Source organism: Branchiostoma belcheri, unplaced genomic scaffold (assembly GCF_001625305.1).
Source record: "Branchiostoma belcheri isolate BF01 breed outbred unplaced genomic scaffold, Haploidv18h27 scaffold279, whole genome shotgun sequence".
In the NCBI taxonomy this organism is placed as follows: Eukaryota; Metazoa; Chordata; class Leptocardii; order Amphioxiformes; family Branchiostomatidae; genus Branchiostoma; species Branchiostoma belcheri.
The window spans coordinates 41,575-64,249 of record NW_017803886.1 but is presented as its reverse complement, the minus strand read 5'-3'; the positions used below and the strand labels follow the sequence as shown (position 1 = coordinate 64,249).

At 42.2% G+C, this 22,675-nt stretch overlaps 3 protein-coding genes across 3 annotated transcripts in view; all 3 read right to left on the bottom strand.

The window, feature by feature from the left end:
• Positions 1-22,675, bottom strand: part of LOC109472494 — a 116,328-nt gene that overhangs the window by 92,447 nt on the left and 1,206 nt on the right. Inside the window, exons 2-4 of the mRNA XM_019772271.1 lie at positions 19,259-19,826; positions 18,128-18,227; positions 17,808-18,043 (exon numbers count right to left, since the gene is read on the bottom strand). Coding sequence (XP_019627830.1) covers positions 17,808-18,043; positions 18,128-18,227; positions 19,259-19,808 — 886 coding nt within the window. The 5' untranslated portion in view covers positions 19,809-19,826. The remainder of the gene's footprint in view (positions 1-17,807; positions 18,044-18,127; positions 18,228-19,258; positions 19,827-22,675) is intronic.
• LOC109472500 (ribosome production factor 2 homolog) lies at positions 8-8,217 on the bottom strand. The gene is made up of 9 exons (XM_019772279.1): positions 8,145-8,217; positions 6,610-6,742; positions 6,162-6,199; positions 5,944-5,983; positions 5,292-5,373; positions 4,144-4,320; positions 3,473-3,575; positions 2,610-2,754; positions 8-798 (listed from the first exon to the last, which is right to left on the bottom strand). The coding sequence occupies exons 1-9, from the start codon at positions 8,168-8,170 to the stop codon at positions 613-615; spliced, it is 930 nt and encodes a 309-aa protein (XP_019627838.1). The 5' UTR covers positions 8,171-8,217; the 3' UTR covers positions 8-612.
• On the bottom strand, positions 11,196-12,748 carry LOC109472497 (olfactory receptor 6M1-like). Its single transcript, XM_019772277.1, has one exon. The coding sequence runs from the start codon at positions 12,746-12,748 to the stop codon at positions 11,333-11,335; it is 1,416 nt and encodes a 471-aa protein (XP_019627836.1). The 3' UTR covers positions 11,196-11,332.

Here is a 22,675-nt window from a genome sequence, read left to right as displayed (position 1 = left end):
ATTCTTCTTTGACATACATATAGTTATGTACTGTTACGTATTAGTTGAAACATATTAATATCATACTGGTAGACACAGTAGTATACCAGCATTACTACATGTATGTAACAACTAGCATAGCTTACAAAATTAAACTCCAAATCTTGGAGTCATATGCAAGTAGCACAATTCTTAAGGTTTTATATAATACTCAGGTACAATTTTGAGGTATTTTTATCTTTCAGTACTTTAGGGTATCAAAGTTTTGTTGATGAGAAGAGTTGGGTTCTAGCCAGCGTCTGTCTTTCCATCATTTGATAGCATTTTGTCAGTCATGACGAACACAAATTTTGCCCAATCGATTATATTTGATGAACAAAAATCGAGATATGGAATATGTAGGAAAAGATGATGATAGAAAGAGATGCTGCTAAACTAAGGTTAGTCTACCTGCAAATTTTGCCTCTCAAAATGCAGGAAATAGCCTTTCAAAGGGTCAAGATTTCTAATTTTCATGGGAACACCAAAGAAAATTGACCAAATGACCAAAAAATTTCAGGCTGGCTTAAACACTGGTTCAATATCATAATAATACATTATGATTTACACACCACTTATAAAGTTCCTGAAGCGTCAGGACTCTGCGAGTTCTGAAGACTCTGTTTTTGCCTTCTTGGCGGTCTCCGTGTCTCCTGGTGCCTGTCTCTTCAGACCCTTCATCTTCCTGGTCTGGAGTTTACTGAAGTCTTGTCTCTCCATGTGGACACGCCCCATCTTAGCTCCAAACACGTCAGTCTTCACATTCTTCACCTTCTTGGGCTGAAACATCCAGCAGAAATCTTATGAACAAACCTAATCAGGCCTCAAAATTAACTTCTTTTCCTATTGTCCCAGCACTGTCCCAAAACCCCAAAATAAATTTCAATTGTACCGAAGTGAGGATGAACTGTCCCAACCCATTTTTCAGGAGGTGAACTTGAAGTCAGCTTTATTTTGCTTACATGCTGACTTCCAGGGGCGCTATAATTGTATACAGGAAATTTGGGGGAGCTTTTTCTGGAGCCAAACAAAAGAAGGGCTGACATTCTGATGTTGACTATTTTTCTATGTTGTCCCCAAAATGTCCCAAATTGTCTTTTTATTATTAGTTGTCCCAGCTTAAATTTTAGTGGTCAGTGGCCATTGGACCACCTTTAATTTCGAGCCCTACTAATGAACAAACTCCCATTTCATAAGCACTCTACATGTGATATCTGCAGCAAAAATGTTAGGACTGTAATGCACAGAGATGATACAAAACTTCCATTGTTACTCCGTGAAGGAGGTCAGGACCTCCGGACGGAGTGTTGTGATCGGCTGATTTTTCATGTTCGCAGTCAAAACACTGGGTTCTCTTTGTGTAATCGGCACGCAATTTTATACGCCGTCTGCGGGCATGCCCGTGTTGATGCACGAATGTGTATTTTTGCCGTTGCTGCTTTCGCGGTCAATGTAATATTGCAGACGCACCCCTACAATTACGAGGCGAATTGGAATGATCCAGAAAAACGCGTTGTTTGAAATAGCAGTGGGGGGGTGGAACTTCATGCAGATACGGGGTGGTTTTTATAAGTGGTTCCAGATGTTTTTGCCCATGCTTAAGAGATGCCAAGTTTTTTGGAAGATGTTCGCAGCCAAAACGCATTCTTCCGTACGTCGCATTTCTGTGTAATCAGGCATGTGGTGTGGCATTATGTCCGGGATGATGCACGTCTTTTTATTTTTACCGTAGCTGTTTTGATATTGAAGTAAATGCATATTTTAGAAACATCCCTACTTTTACAATCCTGTGGAATAGGCCGTAGGTTTAGGCAGTTGTCTGGTAGCAGAGGTTCTGTAAGCAGATATCCTGGTTATCTGGCCGGCGGTAGTAACACTCGCGGTGCTTACCGCAACTGTTGCTGGCCTGTTCCAGGCGCGCTTAATTAGGTACAGGCACGGTAAGACGGTTGGGCTGTCTTTGTTACTAGACACGACCATGATAGTCCGATCTTTATGTGAATGCAATGATTGTGTGTGTGTAATTAAAATGAACTTCGAACTTGAAGCACAGTATCTTTACACGCCCTGGGAGCAGTAATGGATTTAGCTCTTTGTATGTTTTATGCTTGTGACGCGCCCTCATTGTATTAACCGTTGCCTAATTATAATGTCTGCACAGTAGGTCTGGCGTTGACGCTTGGGATTTTGTTGAAATATATAAAACTTCACGGAGGATTGTCGCCTATGGCTTCTTGTTGGAATTTCAATTCTGAATTTGATTCAGTAAAACTGGATTTTGCAAAGGCCATTTTGTGGTCATTTTTTTTTATATACTAGAAGTAAGCTGAATCAATTCTATCCCATAGTATACCAATATCTTAGAGGCAAAAATGTGATGTTGCTTACTACGGAATATTCTGAATCATATCTATTGATGGTACCAAAAAAAATTGACTGCACACATATCTTCTTTCTGGGCTATGTCAAATATAAAACGATAATGAAAATGTGCTAAGAATTGGCAGTAAATGTTAATATCTGACAGATTACCTCATCCAGAATATTTTGTTCTGAAATTGCATTGTATGCCTTGTAGTTAAATTCTGTACCTTGCCCTTCTTGGGTTTCTTGCAGGCCTTCTTGTAGAGGTCATCTGAGGCCAGGCGTGTTCTGCGTACCTCCAGGTCCAGCGCAGGGCCGATCTCCGACAGTTCCACACGAGGGGTACGGCTGCCGGACTTCTTCAGCAGGACTCTGGATAGCACAGGATAACACATGGAATCACTGTCAGGGCTCGAAATTCATTTTTTTGGAATAGGTGCACTGGTGCACCCAACTTAAAAAATTAGGTGCACAAAAAATTTTGGGTCACTAAGGTGCACATGCACCCAGTATTTCCAGCCCTGACTGTTCTAGCCAGCATCCGTCATTTCACCAAATGATGCCGCTTATAAAGGACACACATTTTGCCCAATCTTTGATGGACAAAAATGGGTCTGGCTATTTACCGGAATACACCGGAAAACACATATAGAAGACTTAAATCTAGCAGAAAACACCCTGCATTGATGAGATAACAGCCCAAGTTGCATACAGTAACTTAAACGTAGCCCAGGGTACAAGAAACCACTTAAATAATGAATCGGCGGAGGCAACCCAGCCATACGCTATGTAAACAAACATGGCCGCGTTTTGTAGTGATTTGTTGTTCCCTGGGCCACGTATAATTTATGTTATGGTCAAAATACAGCAAATTGCGATGTTGAAGTATAAACGAAATTTTAATTTAGGTTCATTTAAACAAACATATTGCGTTAGGCTATGTAAACATGGCGACTGGCCGGCATGTCTGGCATGAAAGGTATGGAAAGAAATGTGGGACTTGAAGTACTTTTAGGGGGCCTTCAGTGTGTTCAACTATAGCCTTCAATCATGGCAAAACGTAATGGTGTTATTCCTGTCCAGTACTCACTTGTAACTCCTGACCATGACCTTGCCGTCCAGCGCTGTAAACTGTAGCACATGTTCTAAACCCTGTAGTCGCACGTTGTTCGCCTTCACGCCTCGGAAAAAGTCTGGCGAAAAAACAACTTATGTAAGGGAAAAATAACTTCTGTGTAAGGCCACACTGAATTGATTTTATGGATGACATCCCCGCACGCATTGATTTATGCCTGTTCTCAACAAAAAAAAATCACCTCCAAGGAGGCTCTGGTCTGGGTGCCATCCTCCGTAGTCCATGGTAGCCTGCCCTAAGTTACAACAGGCATCTTGGTAACTATGGAGGATGGCACCCAGGCTGCCGAAGCTCCATGACAAGAACACAGTACAGTGCCTATTCATCAATGCCACAAAAGGCCAGCATGTGCCAGCTTGTCGTAAGTCCCTATGCACTACCGCCCGCAAATTCACAATACCAGCTTGGCTGTTTTTTTTTTCCTCGCCCATACGCACTTGTTTGGGGATCTCCAGAGGATGCCATCCATAGAATTAAGTCAATGTGGCCTAACTGTCCTTATAGACATGTCATCTAATAAAACAGTAACACAGATATTTGGCAAAATGTGTTATAATGTTGTTTCATGGTTTCTGCTTTTGTTTTGGCCTTACTAATACATGTCTAATACAGTTGAGGCTGCCCACCTATCAGCATGTTCTTGAGCCTCCTGTGCTCGTGGTCCTGCTCGAAGGCCTCTCCTTCAAACACCAGGCAGGGTTTGGTTCCCATGGCGATCTTCTCTGTAGGGAAGTCCTGCATGGACCTGAAGTTCACCACACCCAGCTCTACCATGTCTAACACATGGTGGTCATACAGACGACCTGAAATACATACATTAAAGGTACATTACGTAACATTTGTGCATCAAAAATTGAAATATATTTTGAATGGCTTATTCAATTTTTTTTATTTATAATTCTATGTCATTGTTGCAAGACATCACATATAGCAGCAGCCTTCAGTGGCAATAAAGATACATATTAATTAAAGCTAAACATCTTACAATACTCACTTTTAGTATATGTTTATTGCTTATTTGTGGCCCTAACACTTACTTTAGAGTAGATAAGGTAACTGCGTAAGGGAGTGTGCTGTTCCCATATTTGGTGGTTCTACATTTGAATTGCGTTACATTGTATGTCTTTATAGACCTAAGATTCTTGCTATAGAGACTGAAATGATTTGGCAGCAATCATTTCGAGAAAGATAAAGATGAAGTGATACCATGTGAATTCTAGTGTTAGCCGTGTAAAGCTGGAAAGTAGCTCCCAAAGAAAGTAGTTCCCAGAAATAAGAGACTTTTGGAAATTTGTGGCGTCGGGTGGTGTAGTGCTTAGAGCAATCGACTATGAACCGGGGAGACCCGGGTTCGATTCCGAGTCGTACCCGGTACATGTCTGAACATGCGCCCCGACGTTGTGTCCTTGGGAAAGGCACTTTACACGACTTTCCTCACTCCACCCAGGTGTGAATGGGTACCTAACTTTGGTTGGGGAAAGTCGTATTGTGGCGCCGAATGGCAGCCGCACAGACCCTTGCAACAGTTCCACAAGAAATAATTGTGGAACAAATATGTGTATCATGTGTATTATTTGATTGTTGTGGTTTGTATTGATTATTATGTGATACCCTGCATCAATTCAGCCGTATAAAGGCTGCGACTGTACGGGTACTGTTTGGACAATAAAAAAAAATTTAAAAAACATTTTAAAAATAAAAAAACTTATTGTTTGGCTATTGGTACTGTTGAGAAAGGTTGACAGCAGTATCTACATGTTTGCACAAAACTCACCAAGTACAAGGTTGTTTGGTCTTTTTTTGCTGTGGGACCCAAACAGGAACAAGGAAGAATCATTCTTCTGGGAGAAAAACTCCTGCAACATAAAAACACACAAATGTCATGTATTTGCAACAGTATCACGCATTCACAAAGACATGTTACCTGGCTACCATTGACAATGTCACCGTTCAAGAAAAAAATAAATCCAAACTAACATTTCCACGGGCACCATTTATAGTGATGCATACCGGTTCACTGGACTTGGATCTGGACTTGTAAGAATGTTTAGGTTCAAGTAAAAAAAAACCCCTAAAAGTCAAGAACCGAGTCCGGACTTATTACCATAAAAGACCATTTCACATCCCCCTTTTCTTTCCAAACCTTTGCAAAATCTTTGCTGCAAAATGAAGAAAACATTGCCATCGGGCATCGTCAAGTACCGGCCTCTATGTTATGTGGCCAAAGTTTCACCCAGACAACATTGCAAGGTTGCCAACATGCAATTTTGTATATGCCATGGCTTTAGGCCCGGACTTACAAGTCCAGAACTGAACCTAAACCTCTGGACTTGAATCCGGACCTGAACCTAAATGTGGGTTTAGGTATGCATCACTAGGTACCAACATTGTTTGATTCTTTCAGGGGGTCATATAATAATACTCACTATTGAGGACTGGTCATCAAAGGGTCTCATGATGTTTTTCCTGCAAGAGAAAGAAAAGAAAATTTAATTTAAGAACAAAAATGGTAAGTTGACTTCTAAAACAAAGTCAGTACAAGCAAGTTTACTTTTAAGTTTTTACTGTACACAGTAGCTTATTGGAAAGTACATGACATGTGAAAAAAATGGACAACAAACTATTAAGAGAATAAGACACAAACCTTTTGAATGAGATGGCATTTGGTTTCTTCAGTAAATACTGGAAAAACAAGAATGGACAACGGTTTACCATATCAGTCTGATGTTGGGCTGTTTATAGCATGCTTGCTTCTTAGTACATGTACTTACATTTGAGATCATTGCTTATTTATTTGTTATGGCTTCACCACACTTTACTGGGCTAGTAGTGATTATCTAGTTTTATCTACTATTTTTGCATTTTTGTTGTTAGTAGTAGTTGTATGTGTTTTTCATACGTCTTTTCATACTTTGCATTTTTGTGTTTCTATTACTTTATTATTTACAGTACGTGTATTAACATTATGTTTTTATTTTGGATGGGGCATAGCAAAAGGCTACATCCTGTTCCCCTGTCCAGTTACCTACATGTGACAAAGCTGAATAAATAAATGAACAAACAAAAAAACAAGGAAACATAAGGTAACATACCAGCTCCTTGAGCACCTGTGTGATAGTCTCACTGGTGTGTCCACCCTTAATGAACATGGCCACCTTGTCGTTCTCCTCTAATTTTGGTGCTCTCACCTCCAACGCTCGCTTTGCTGCCTGGGTCTTGGGTTTTCTGAGAATGAAGGTATCAACTGTTAAACTTAAAGCTGCATTATGTAAGATTAGGACAATAACGGGGGGTGCCCTAATTCTGACCCATCCCTAATACCGAACTAGTTTGAAAAATCCTTGTTGTGGTGTTATGCATGGGAGCACGTGCCTAAAAATAACCACAAGAATGGACAATGTTTTTGTGTTGATATCGGTAAGTAATCTCACAAAGTTTGTTTTAGTTCGTACACTCCGACAACAGACTGTGTGAATTCGACGCTTGTTCGGGGGTTGACGAGCATGTAAAAAATGCAGGTTTTGCTTTTCAAACAGTCGCTTTGGAGCAAGTCGCGTAATCGTAAAAAGAAGACTTGTTTGGGACAGAAAACAGTTGTAGATAGTTTTAGTCATAATTTGTGTATTATAATTTCTAAACTCTCTTCTCAGATCGACCTGTGTTAAAGTTAAACACTAGGTCGGAATTAGGGCACCCCTGTTGCGATAGAACGTTCCACCGGCAAAATGACCAAAAACCTGCCGTAAGTTTCGCGAACCATTACGCTTGGGTGCAAGGCGCTACACTTAAGTGAAATTTTTTACACAGCTGAGCAGCTTTAATCGTTGTGATCTTTATCTGTCAATATTATATCTCATGTGAGCTCATGTTGCCCTGGTTTTTGGTCAGATAAACTATTGCCAAAGGTCTGTGCGTTTGCATGGAACATAGGTCGGAACTAGGGCACCCCCCCGTTACCAAAATATTCAATTTTCTGGTCATTTAAGTAAGTTGAATCAACGCTACTCCAAATTGCATATAAGTCCAATTCAGGAAGTGGAGGTGCCAAAATTTGGCACCAAGAGTCCACGTCTAGCGGAAAAATAGACGTTAAGCAGGGACAACAACAACAACAACAACAAAATATGACGCCTTACAAGTGTGTTCAATTTAAAAGCTCAAAACACATTTGTTTACATTAAGTTAAAATATTTCAATCTAAGTTTTATTATAACTAAAAAAATGGAACTGAAGCTCCTGATCTGGCCGGCCGAAGGCATAGTACTAGTACTCTACTCTACTCTATATTACTTAAGAAACCTGAATATATCACATACTTTTGCGCCGGTGACATAAATTACGTCTATTCAGTGTAGTTTTGATTTCTGTCTTTACTACTCTCTGATAAAGGTTCTTTCTTGTCAGACTTCATGTTTTTATACTTTTCCTAACACGTGTGGCAAATAAAGGGGGAGGGGGGCACCCACACGGCAGCATGGCAAGAACAAAAGCACTGTTATCCTTTCATTCATTCCTATATAAACTTTCTATGAAGTACCTTTGCCGATCGGATTATCTAAAGTTTATGAACATACACAGATATATCTAAAGTTGTCAGAAAAGATAAGGTTTTCATACAAGTACTTACACGATTCTCTGCATGACTGTCGCCATTTTGTTCACTAGCGCCGCTAAGCGACAAGTAAAGGTAATGCAGGCAATTTGGGGTTAGACCCCTGACTTCGCTGGACACGACAAATATGCCCGGATAACAAATAACACACTAGGACCTACCGTTGTATGTAAAAGAGAAACGTGCGATTTTTTCATGTGTAAATCATGGAGAAGATAAAGTGAGAGAAAAACAGAAGCAATATCGTGAACTATTACATTTTACTTACACTTGACTTGTTTCAGTCTGTCTTGAGTGTTTTGAATGATGAAGGTGCAGATGTTCTGATGTGATCTGGAAGAGTTACTAGTACGTACAATTTCGAGCACCTATGGAGGAATTCGAAGGACTTAGTAGCTGCTGATGTGGACACGGCCCATCTTAGCATGGATGCATGGATGAACTAACTGTTCATCCATGCATCCACTAAGATGGGCCGTATAAAAATATCTTTATATATAAAAGTCTCCCTCTGACGCATAAGCTATTCAGCGGCTGATCTTTACAAGAAGTTTTAATAACTGTTGTAGCTATCAACCTTTGTGTCTGTATCTGTCGCTGTCACTCATCATCAGATGATCCCGGAGATTAAAAGTTCTTTCGGTTATTAGAACATTCCGTTGTTATTCATCTCTGGCGTGAGACACGAAATGGCATCTTAAAATGCGTGGGACATCATGTAGGGATCGAGATATAATTTTCCTGCAAACAACGGTTATTAAAAAATTCTTACAATTATTCGATTAACCGGTGAATGCGTCCCGAACCACGTGCCTCATGAATGTGTATTCTTCTTCCTTTTTGGACTCCGGATTGTAGAATTTGTACCACCGCACACCGGGGCATGCCCCTACTCTTTTGGTGGGATGTGGTGAGATCTTTAACGTGCGTGGGGTGTGGCTCTCCCCAAACACGGGACCTCCATTTTACGTCCTATCGTAAATTTTACTCCATTTTACGTCCTATCCGAGGGACGTCCCTAGCGGAAGCTAGGTACTCATTTCCACCTGAGTGAAGTGAGGAAAGTCGTGTAAAGTGCCTTTCCCAAGGGCACAAGATCGGTGAAATGGGTGGGGATCGAACCCAGGACCTCTAGGTCCTGACCCGAAAGCGCTACCGTTGCGCCACACGACCCCACACGTATAGTACCCTACCAGAACATCGACTAGGTAAAACAAAATTAAGAACTAATACACGTTAACCAAAGATACTCGGGAGCCAAAGCGTGTACTACAAGCCACCAAATTTTATTTTGAACACCTAAAACTATACATGGCAAACTAGCTGAGGATATTACAGAAAATGACAATTCCCAACTAGACAACTTACGTATACGAGGATCGACGCATATATATGCGCTACATTACATATAAACAATAAACCACAAAGAGCTACACAGTCCGATTTTCAAATTAGCTATAATAGCAGTACAATTACACTATTACATACCAGAAGTGCATGGCAAACTATTATAAGTGGAAATGATAACATTACATTGCATCAATTACACGAAGTAACGACTCATAACAAGCTATGCGGGTCAACCTATGTGGCCTGGGCAACATTACATACGAATGGCGAAGAGCTACATGATAAATACATACTGTTATAAACGTACCCTACGTTGATAGTCAAGATTTTTACAAACATGTATACTTCAGATCCCAAGAACTACTGTTTTACTAGCGTTTAGAACATGCATCGACCGGTACATTTTCACTATGGACAATTATTACTGGCCAACTACAAAACATACATGTATATCTGACAAATAAACATATACAATCATCTTCACAACAAATTATACTACAACCAGACTAGATAAATGTGTATCTTCTAGGAATCGTGTTTTAGTTCAAGTGTACATGTTCTCTACAAGGATGACTACGCAATCTCGTTTAACACAATACAATCACTCTTCAGTTGTTGTTTTTTTATGGGTTCACCACACCACGAAGTGGTGGTGAACCCATATTGCTTTTTCTGATGTTTCTTCTCCTCCTTCTTCTTCTTCTTCTTCTCCTGCCATTTTTTAAATGGATTCAGCTTCTTCATTTTAGGGCCCAAGGTCCTGAAATTTGGTATGGAGGTACAGTGGGCAAATACCCTTAGGGGTTTTTTTAAATTTTTGTGATACAGGCTTTTAGAATGGTTTTATTTGAGTTTTTTGGCTGTGTTATAGCAAATGTATTACTGTGTTAGTGTGCCGTGTTTACCACGTCTGGGCATGAGTCATCACAATGGAATGCAGGGCATCAACCAATAGGCATGCAGCTTTCCTCTATACTTCTTGCTGATTGGCTGTTGGGATTTAACTTGATTAACACCTGCACAGAGCATTTCCATACTGACAGTATGTCTTTATTCAAGTGTTTTGGTAGGTATTTCAAGCTTTTCTGCTCCAGCATTGGAATGCGGGGCATGAACGTTTTTTTATTTATTTTGAAAATCAACAGTTTGCATTATGCAATTAAAAATCCTAACCAATAAAGTAGGGAATAGCTATCCAACTGTTGTTTTAGTTGTATGTTACTTCATATTATAGTTATATCAATGTAAATCATTGTTTTCCCTTGTGTTTCTCATTCTTTCCCTGCCATGTCGTAAAATGTGATGAACCCATCGCTGTATTTGCTCCAAAGCAAATATTGGCCTTTCTAGTTTCCTTTTCTCTTTACAATACCGTTTTATGCTGATACCGTTTTATAATGAAGGCCATGACATATATTACTCGTATCATGCCCAGAGCATTACAGTGTTATGTTAAAGAAAGCCAACTTATTGTGGCACGGTTCCAGGCTGAAGAGATAATGACTGTGAAAGGGTCTTCTTTCTTACAAGTGAATGAACGGAGTTAGTGAACAAGTCTTGAAAATTGGTAAAACAAGCCTACCTCTGTCCCTGTGGATACTCGATGATACGGTGGTCCTGCTCCTAATCCAGCTTCCTTGCTTGCCTGAATTGTTCATTTTTTTTCTAATTCAGATGGAAATGTATTTTCAAAGTGAATGAACACAGAGTCCTTTGGTAATTCTGTTCCTGAATTGTCCAAATCTAATATTCCACACGTCTTGTTTGGGCGCACGTTGAACTGTTTCAGACAGCAAGTCCTTATTTCGGGGTGTCTCTTCTTCAGGATTGGCCTTTGTTGCAATGGCTTGTACCTAGCCCTCCCATGCTAACTTTGTACGCACAGGCGGGCGGTCCGAAGTGTGTCCTGTTGTTGCCTGGTTGTTCTCGGTGTCCAGTGTAAGTGTGGGGACGTCTTCTGCTTCGGCATCCGTGTATAGTTGTCCGGGAAGTGTTACCGTCATGTTGTCTTCAGGACGTGGTGTTGGCTCGGCGTGCACCTCCGCCATCACTGTTAGCCGGAACGGTCGCCCTGTCCCTGAGGCGGTCTGGTGTTCTGCACGGGAGGCTGGTCCGGGGGTCGTGTCTGCCTGTGTTGTCTGCTTTTCTGCCGGGTCTGCAGGCGGGTCCTCCGCCGTGGGCTGCATGATCGGACCCGCTGGAGCTGACGCCAGTTCCGAGGCCGGTGCACCGCGCCGCCCGGGACCGGTGACGGCGGCCATCTCCGCGTCGTCCTGCCGATACCGTCGCGCCGGTACCACCGGCGGGTTAGGGTTGGTCCGCCATCCGCACAGCTCCCTGCACGCTCGGCGGAACTCTGGCAGCCGGAAGCTGTAGATGAACGGGTTGGCTAGGGATGATAGCGTCAGGAACAGGAGGATGGCCGTGCGGTCAGCGATGATCAGGGCACGTTGGGACATCTGCTCTTCGCTGATCAGAGCTCGCATACGTACCATGGCTGCATGGAAAAGGGCAGTGGTTAGAGCTGCAGCCAACACGATGGCATGCGGCAGCATCACTTTGAACGCCTTGGTCTGGAACACCCACAGGTCACGGTTCTCGTCTCTTTCCTGTTGTCGCCTGGCTTCCTTGAAGACAAGGTAGTAGATCATTGTGATGAAGAGAACAGCAAGTAATAGGACCAGTACGGTCATGCCGATGAAAATGTCAGGTAAGGTAGTACTGTTCCCAGGAACTGTGGCCATCTCACAATGCAGGCTGTACGTGGGGACTTGGCGTCCGCCAAAGGCCACAGGCGTAAGTCCGAGGAAGGAGAAGGCTCTAAACGCCAAGATGCCAACGACCACACGTCTTGTGGTGACTTTGTCATGGTAGTGTAGGGGATCACACACGAAGTAGTACAGGTCTACTGCCATCATGATGTATGTACCGTACATAGACATCATACATGCGGGCGCTACCAGTGCTTTAGTCGTACACCACAGCTGTCCCCCGGTGTCGTCTTGCCGGAGAACTGCGTGGATACAGACGGGGATCAGGCAGCCGGTGAAGATGATGTCGTCTACCGCCAGGTTACACCGCAGGTAGTGGCTGGGTTTGTGGAGATACTCTTTCTTCCAAACCAGGAAGATGAGCAGCAGGCCGCATCCTACCGACAACACCAGGCTGATGATGAGATACGCCGTCTGCAGATCACGAGATGTTGAGCCGATGGACAGAACATGGTTCGTGTCATCTTCTACCGGTGTACCCTCCGTTTCTTCTTCCATATTGAAGGCACAAAACACGCGTCAGTTAGCCAGGGGTAGTGTTCGTCTCTCTAGTTAGCCAGAGAAATGACTAGTACTGGTTAAAGACAGCCAATTTATTCAGGCGCAAGAACGCGATATCTTAGCGATGTTGTTGAAAACAGCCTTTGTAGATATGAATCTCCCTCTGACGCATAAGCTATTCAGCGGCTGATCTTTACAAGAAGTTTTAATAACTGTTGTAGCTATCAACCTTTGTGTCTGTATCTGTCGCTGTCACTCATCATCAGATGGTCCCGGAGATTAAAAGTTCTTTCGGTTATTAGAACATTCTTGTTATTCATCTCTGACGTGAGGCACGAAATGGCATCTCATGATGTGGGACACCAGGAAGGCATCGACATAAAGGTCTCCAGCAAACATCTGTTATTACAAAATTCTTCCACGCCGACTTGATTTTATGGATGACATCCTCTGAAGACCCCCAAACTAGTGCGCGCGGGCGAATAAAAAAAAATTCCGGCCAAAAATAAAAATGCTATTAAATTACTCTTGAACTTGCAAATGTCTCTAATATATTTGGTGAAACTTGTATATGGAATGTAAATGTAATTTTGATATTTAAGATGCAAATGTGAGCAAAATTTGAATCTCGTTATGCTAAATGTGTGAAATATGTTGACTGTGCAGTCATTAATGTTTTTAAAAGAAATGATGTACATCTCTGAACGCAATTCAGCTTCTGCTGCAATGTTCGTGATTTTAGCAATAAACCATTTTTGATTTGATTTGATTGATTTGACATGGATACAAAGCTGGCATTGTGAATTTACGGCAGTACTTAGCGACGTATACGACAAGCCGGCATATGCTGGCTTTTTTCGGAATTTATGAACCAGCACTGTACGTATGTACCACGTTTCAAGACTCACGAGTTTGAGTCGTGGAGCTACGTAGCCTGGGTGCCATCTTCCAGAGTTACCACCTCCGTATTGTCGCTAACTACCATGGACTACCCAGGCCTAGAGCCAGGTCAGAGCCTCGGAGGACGTAATCTTTTTTTTTTTTAGAATGTCATCCATAAAATTAAGTCGGTGTGGCCTTATTACAAAATTCTTCCAATTACAAGATGATAACGGATGAATACATGTCTCACCACAGGGCGAACGTGTATATTAAATTCCCTGAATGCGATAGAAAATGGCCCGTAGCAAGCAAATCCTGTACAGAGTGAAATTATGCACGTGTGTCTATCATACTCATCTTCGTAACTCACCTTCACCTTTTCCCATGCTAATTACACCTATAGTAGTATCATACTATTTTGAATTAATAAATGAATGACCTTAATTGTATGTTTATGCTCTCTTATAAAAGCTAAGAAAAGGTCATTGTGATAATGTAGTTCTTGGTACATTTACCATGCATCTTATTACATCTACGGCTAATGTATCTATTTATGTTTAACTTTTTTAGGTATCTTAAGATAGTTGTAAGTATGAGAACATATGGAGTTTATGACACATGATTGCATGAGTGATATGAATGATTTCTTGGCTATCTACATATCAAGGCAATGGAACTTATTTAGTCTCCAAATGAAGAGGATATTTATCTCTTTGGCATGCATCAAGAGTGCGTAATTATGAACGTTTTATATTTGTGGATTCAAAATTTGACCATAGTAATAGTAGTGGTAATATATACTCAACTAGAGTTCCACGATCTGATACCTTCGCCAAATGATGTTAGCCTTTATGACTAAGAAATTATAGATTAATCCCCCTGATTGCGCAAATAGGATCCTATATTGCATCAATTATATCTGTTGATCATATTCTACACCAGAAGTCTTATCTTATCAAAGGATGCCATTATAGTATTTCCTCATAAATTATGCAAATGAGGTCCTTATTTGAATAAGTTATGTTTAATTATGTTCACCTTCACATAACTTTCAAATATCTCAAATATAAAATTCCAGGCAGTTACCACTATGTAATTATAACATTTTCTCAATAATTATGCAAATCAAGTCCTCATTTGCATAATTGATATCTGCCTGTATTTCTGCCGTTCTTAATTACATGTGACACAAGCTTGAATAGTCCTATCATGGAATACAGCTGATTTATAGAATTTCCACATTAATCATGCAAATTACATTAATATTTGCATAATTGTAATGTTACCTACATGCCAAAAATCACGACGATCCATCAGTCGGTTCTTGAGTTATCAGCCTTTAAACATTTTTCAAATAACGCCTCGTGTCACTTCATTCCCAGCCCAATAGCTATCTAAATTTCATGACCCTAGCATGTCCAAAACACGAGATATAAAAACCGGAAGTTCAGCTGCAGTACCATAACAAGCCGCTAGGGGGCCCAAAATCTAATCATTTCCAGGTCTCATCAAGACCTACCCACCTACCAAATATCAAGATAATCCATCTAAGCTTTCTCGAGTTATGCTGTTGACAGACAGACAGACAGACAGACAGACACACGGCCAGGAAAACATAACCTTCGTCAATTCATGGCGACGGTAATTAGCATTTCAAAAGAAAGTATATGATTATTGTGCGTTTTCTTTTTCACCAAAAAACTAACTTCCAAATATTATATATACCAAGTATTTTTAGAAAAAGCCCCTCCCTTATCTTCTGATAGAAGCACCCTACAGTGTGGGCGGACCAGTCGTATTATGGCCTCATAAAGCCATGTTGATTTGATTATATGGATGACATCCACGCGCGCATGAATTTTTGTTACAGATCAAGCGAAAAGTTTCTCCTGGCCTCCGTCCCCGACGGATGGTATTTTACAGAGCCCACTGTAACACGGCCTACAGCAACTGCTCCAACAGACATTGAGAATTCCTCTCCAACGGACGGTTCACGACAGAAAAAAAACAAGGAAGCAGCGGCACTGTCTGATAGAGACGCTGCGGAGTTTGACGTGTTACAGAAGTTGTCCGAGCGAGCAGACGGTCACAGAGAGATGCAGACAGCCGCGGATATCCAGCAGCTTATAACGGGGACGCAACAACAGATAGAGAAATAGAAGCCTCGGCCAATCATCGCCCGTTTTACATGCAGAGAGGCTGAACTGACAGCAAGGGAGGAAGTGTGGAGAAACAAAACGTATCTTCATTACGGATGATGTGCCTCTAATATCCAGGAGCTCACGAAACTTATCATTATAAGCCTCGTTCCAATGAAATTTACAATATTATATATACCTTGGATCATAGAGAAGAGCACTTTTGAAGCATTGTAAGTTTATGTCTTTTCCATCCTTCTGTCCCCTGTAGGTTTGGACGGCGCTGGCCTCTGCTTCTGTTTGGAGGCGTCGCCCGTATCGTGGCCTTCTTCATAGATCCCTTCTTTTTTTCATTAATCTATACCATCAAGTGGTTTTGGCACCTAGTAAGGGTGCCACCACAAAAAGTACCACACAGAGCATACAAGAACAGAAAATCTGGATTGAAGGCCTGAGAACGTCCCAGGAAGACGTGGGTATAAAGAGTGTGAAGGACACCCTGACTAGGTATGGTATACCAATAATAGCCGTCGGCCGCCAGCTGTCCCTCCCCACGACACCCCAGACGGTAGAAGTGGATGGATAAAATAAAGAAAGGAGGTTAACCTCCTTAAGTAAAGTATTAAAGCTATACTGTCCTGATCAGTAGGTCAGCAGATTTTTCACCGTTTTTTTTTGTTGTTGAATGTTTGGTCAAAGTTGCATTAGATTTTTTTCCATACAGCATAAATTTTGAGACGAGATGTCATCCTGAAAGAAAATATGCGAATACGACCTTAAACGAGACGTTCTGGTTCTTACGGTGCTATACAAAAGTATTTGTCCCCCATGTTGGTGGCAGCATTAATATAAGTTGAAAAAACTTGAGTGTGTCGTCACCACGTCTGGTGATTACATGTTGGAATAAAGAAAAAAAAAGCACAATACGTAACGGATCTCGCGCAGGTGCATTGCGTCCTGCTGACGTGTGCATGTACTACACTGCAGTCTTTTCAAGAAGCTGAATTTTAAAACTTTTTTATTCAACCATAAAATACAAAAACTACACTCTAACATTTAACAATTGTTGGAACAGTTCAACGCAATTAGACTAAGTCACACAGATTTTGCCACAGGCAATTATAAAGGTGACTTATTTATTTACAGAGATTAGTTGATCTCGACGTAGTTAGAATTTTTTTATTATTTTTTATTCAAGAATTCAAACATAATACACGCATAAATGAAACTAAATGATACAAAAAAAAACTGCACAAAAACATGTAAACGATTCTTAGAACAGTTCAATGCATTTCTAATTGGTCAATTTTACAAAAGCTAGTTATAAAAGTTAGAAAGTGAAGTCGTGTGGCATAAGGAAAGAGTGTTCGGCTCGGATGCAAGAAGTTCCGATCGAACCATGCCATGCCACTAATCTTGTGCCCTTGGGAAAGGCACCTTGCACTGCTTTTCTCGCTTCACTCTGGTGAAAATGAGTATGTCTATTGTACGTTCATGCATTTGTCCTCTGTGTACAAATGTAGGTGGCGGCATAAAAATAAGTTGAAAAAAAACTTGAGTGTGCCGTCACAATGAGTGATAAATGTTGGAATAAAAAAGATTAGTAGAGGTGGATAGAATTGCAATTTTAACGTCTAACATCAGAAGACTTTGACAGACAAGAGATTTCACTTTTACATGATGGCAAACGATTCACTACTTCTCTTAATCAGTAATCTTGTTATTTGCCATGCATTGTACCTGTGACAATCGTTATGCAATAAACTTTGACTTGACTTAATTATCCACAATCAAAGATTTTCACTGAAGACGTTTAAGCGTCTCCTTGATACTATCAAACAGCGGATCGCATGTGTAGTGATGTCGTTTCCATTGGCATTGCTGGAAGTGGACATTTTGATGGCAGTTTTCCACATGTCAATGTCGTTTGGTTTCTAAACTGTTCGCTGCACAAGGGTGGGTTTGCATATGTCTCTTCAGAGAACCCAGCTCACTAAACTGTTTGCTGCATTCCTCACACCTGTAGGGTTTCTCACCAGTGTGATTCCTCATGTGCTTCTTCAGATGACCCAGCTCACTAAACTGTTTGCCACACTCCTCACACTTATAGGGCTTCTCACCAGTGTGAGTCCGCATGTGTGTCTTCAGATTACCCAGCTCACTAAACTGTTTGCTGCACTCCTCACACCTGTAGGGTTTCTCTCCAGTATGAGTCCTCATGTGCCTTTTAAGAGTATACAACTCATTAAACTGTTTGCTACACTCCTCACACCTGTAGAGTTTCTCTCCAGTATGAGTCCTCATGTGCCTTTTAAGAGTATACAACTCATTAAACTGTTTGCTGCATTCCTCACACCTGTAGGGTTTCTCCCCAGTGTGAGTTCGCATGTGTTTCTTCAGACTACCCAGCAGACTGAACTGCTTGCTACACTCCTCACACCTGTAGGGTTTCTCCCCTGTGTGAGTCCGCATGTGTTTCTTCAGATGACCCAGCTCACTAAACTGTTTACTACGAAGGCCCACAACGACACTTCCACAGCGCGCTTCCAAGGTACCTTCCATAGCGCGATTCTGCGAACCTTCCACAGCGCGATTCTGCGAATCTTCCACAGCGCGATTCTGCGAGCCTTCCACAGCGCGATTCTGCGAATCTTCCACAGCGCGATTCTGCGAATCTTCCACAGCGCGATTCTGCGAGCCTTCCACAGCGCGATTCTGCGAATCTTCCACAGCGCGCTGCCAAGGGACCTTCCATAGCGCGATTCTGCGAACCTTCCACAGCGCAATTCTGCGAATCTTCCACAGTGCGATTCTGCGAGCCTTCCACAGCGCGATTCTGCGAATCTTCCACAGCGCGCTTCCAAGGTACCTTCCAAGGTACCATCCAATCAAAAAACGTAAATATCGAACTCGGTTAGAATTGGGGGAAAAATTGTTTAAATGACCAAACATGATAAATGATATGTGTGCTTGCTTTAGAAATAAAAATAACTCTTGATTTACGTTTTTTGATTGGATTCACAGCCAAAATAGTGACGTATTTTAAGGTGCAAGTCTGTGGGACGGCACGACCCTTGACCCATCAGGTCACAGGTCGTCCACTATAAGGGACCGTCCGCTAAAATAGGGGAGGGTTGTAGGGCCTCGTGCAGCTCGCTGTGGAAGGTATGCGGAATCGCGCTATGGAAGGTCCCTTGGCAGCGCGCTGTGGAAGGTTCGCAGAATCGCGCTATGGAAGGTTCGCAGAATCGCGCTGTGGAAGGCTCGCAGAATCGCGCTGTGGAAGATTCGCAGAATCGCGCTGTGGAAGGCTCGCAGAATCGCGCTGTGGAAGGCTCGCAGAATCGCGCTGTGGAAGATTCGCAGAATCGCGCTGTGGAAGATTCGCAGAATCGCGCTATGGAAGGTACCTTGGAAGCGCGCTGTGGAAGTGTCGTTGTGGGCCTTCGTAGTTTACTACACTCCTCGCACGTATAGGGCTTCTCACCAGTATGAGTTCGCATGTGTTCTTTCAGACTATTCAGATGACTGAACTGCTTGCTGCACTCCTCACACTTGTAGGGTTTCTCACCTGTGTGAGTCCGCATGTGTGTTTTCAGATGACCCAGCTCACTGAACTGCTTACTACAATCCTCACACCTGTAGGGTTTCTCCCCTGTGTGAGTCCGAATGTGTTTCTTCAGATGACCCAGTTCACTGAACTGCTTGCTACACTCCTCACACCTGTAGGGTTTCTCACCAGTGTGAGTCCGAATATGTTTCTTCAGATTACCCAGTTCACTGAACTGCTTGCTACACTCCTCACACCTGTAGGGTTTCTCACCAGTGTGAGTCCGAATGTGTTTCTTCAGACTGCCCAGCTCACTGAACTGCTTGCTACAGTCCTCACACCTGTAGGGTTTCTCACCTGTGTGAGTCCGCATATGGCTCTTCAGACCACCCAGCTGACTGAACTGCTTGCTGCACTCCTCACACCTGTAGGGTTTCTCACCAGTGTGAGTACGCGATGAAGCTGATGTCAGCGCTCTTGTTGCCATGGTGATGAAATGTTTCTCCTGAAGAAATAATGAAAAAGTCCAAAGCTTAGCGAAACATTTAAATGATATTATGTAAGATTTTCACTATTTTAAACATCGTTGTTTTACACATTCTTGTGCCATACGCCTACCTGGGTTCATAATGACATTTGGGGAATAAAAGATCAATGTTGTTGCGTCGCAAAGACGTCTTGGAAGCTGCCGAAGATACCCGAACGAAAGCCACTGTTTGTTTACAATTTTTACATTCTTTTTACTAAAAAGAATGTATTTTTAGGAGCCTCCTAAAAATACAGCGGGAATGGCGCAACTTATTCTCGCGCTGCGCTGAGTCGCCGGAAAAGCGAAATAGTGACGCTAATATGTTGAAAGTTATTGCAAATAAAAACCTAGATGAGAAATGTGCAATTACACATGTAACTACAATTACAATTTTGGCGCGAAAATCTTACAAAATATCGCTTCAAGTTTAAAACGATTTGGCTGTATATTAACTTTTGCGAGCCAGAAGAACCAATCATCAATGCGGGTCTTCATACAAGAATTAAAACGAGAAAAATCCTCAAGAGATTCCTCACCTCCAGGAAGTGTATAATGCATAACAACCGCTGATAGATTTAAACATCTCATTAACAGCAATGATACCATTATGACAAAAAGGTAAACGTTCTGTGCCAAGTGCCAACACTAAGTAATTATATAAATTGGGACTTACCCAAATTTTCAGCTAACTCCGTCAGCCTTGTTCACGAAATGGACCCGTCTACTCCGGGACTTGACGTCGGAAACACATTATTGCAGAAGAGGGTCATACGTGTCAGATAACCTGTGCCGTCGCCCGTCAGTAGACGGACCCATTCCGTAAACAAAGCTGATGAAGTTAGCTGAAAATTTGGCTGAAATTTAGCTGAAAAGTCCCAATTTACCTACTGATGGCACAGAACGTTTAGCCATGCTGTCATAATGAAGCTTAAGTATACCAACACAGATAGACTTTCATGCTAAGCAATTATACCAGTAATGCTACATGTGGGGTCGTGTGGCGCAACGCAGCGTGCGCGACTCGGAATCAAGAGGTCCCAGGTTCGAGTCCTGACATGCCACCGATCTTGTGCCCTTGGGAAAGGCACTTTACACGACTTTCCCCACTAAAATCAAGACTAAATGAGTATTGTCTGTCCAGTATTCGTTTCTATGTGCGGGACACAACACCAGCAACAGCTGCCTCTGTTCTGCGTGTATTGCACTGTTGCGATTTCAAAAAATTCAATTCAATCCTGACTTGCAAGACGTCTATATCACAATACAGGCGAACCTCCCTAGTGTAAAGTGGTATAGCCCATTACTCCTATGGCCGAGTAAACCATGCGACACAACCGTGTTGTATCAGCTGTTGTCCACCGTGGGAGTAACTTAGACCGTGTTTATGTGAAGTCACCCAAACCGCGATTCGGGTAAATCACATTCCTCACATCTGGTCCACGTGCCATGCATTCCTTTTAAAACGTGCCCGATCACGATTGTCCGAAACTACATTCATTGTTGTTTGATGAAAACACGCTAGGTAGCGTGTCATTATTGTCAGAGGTCAACGACCTGCTTGTTGGTGCCCCCTCCCAGCGTATCTCGGCCGAATGCCGACGTGGTCCCGCCAGAGGCGGTGAAGCTCGCCCTAGAACGGACACATTATTTGATCATTACTACTCTTTCAGATATTTCAGATAAAGGCCCACCGATAAGTAGGGAAGAAATCAAAGGCGCAATAAAGAAGATGAAATTCAGAAAAGCCCCAGGAGCAGATGAAATCACTGCAGAAGTGCTAGCTACGGGGGGTGAAGGTATGATTGACATGCTACATCTGATCTTTACTAAAGTATGGAATGAAGAGATACCACCTAGAGAATGGTAAAAAATGTTGGTTGTCCCCGTTTATAAGAAAGGAAGCAAGTTTGACCCCGGTAATTATCGGGCCATTGCACTACTGTCCATCCCCGGGAAAGTTTTCCTTAGGATCCTACTAGACAGGATGAGGGAAAGAACAGAAGCTCACTTCAAGGAATCCCAGTTCGGCTTTAGAAGCGGGCGGGGTACAGTTGATGCTGTTTTTGTGGTTAGACAAATTTTGGAAAAAGCGAGGGAAAGAAAAGTAAACCTTCATTTCCATTTCATTGACTTCAAAGCTGCCTTTGATACTGTCTGGAGGAAGGCTCTGTGGAAAATGATGAGAGCCATTGGGGTAGAGGGGAAAATTGTAAACATCATAGAAGAAATGTATAAGAACACTCAGTGTGCTGTCATTATCAACAGGCAAATCACCAGTTGGTTCCAGGTGGGAGTGGGAGTCAGGCAGGGTTGCTTATTGTCACCTGTCCTTTTCAACATATTTCTTGAGTTTGTGATGGATGAGCTGAAAAGTCTTGATCCCACTTTTCAGCTACATGACAATCTCTCTACTGAGGAGAGATATGCTGATGACACCACTCTTATAGCAGCTATATTTAGAAAACTTCAAATCTCTACAACAGAACTTGAGTCTGCATGTAAAAAATGGGGGTTAAAGGTCAATGCGGCAAAATGTAAAGTTATCACTAGTGAGGAAACAGATAACATCATGATAGAAGACACAGCAGTTGAGAAGGTCCCTGAATTTGTCTTTCTTGGAAGTGTTGTCCCTGGCACGACTAGCGACATTAAGAGGAGGATAGCGCTTGCTGCCTCTGCATTTGGTAGGCTCAGAAAAACAGTATGGAACCGAAGGGATATTAGCAAAAACCTCAAAGTACGGCTGTTCCAAGCACTTATCCTGCCAATTGCTACATATGCATGTGAAACATGGACCCTGAAAAAATCGGACGAACTTCTACTGC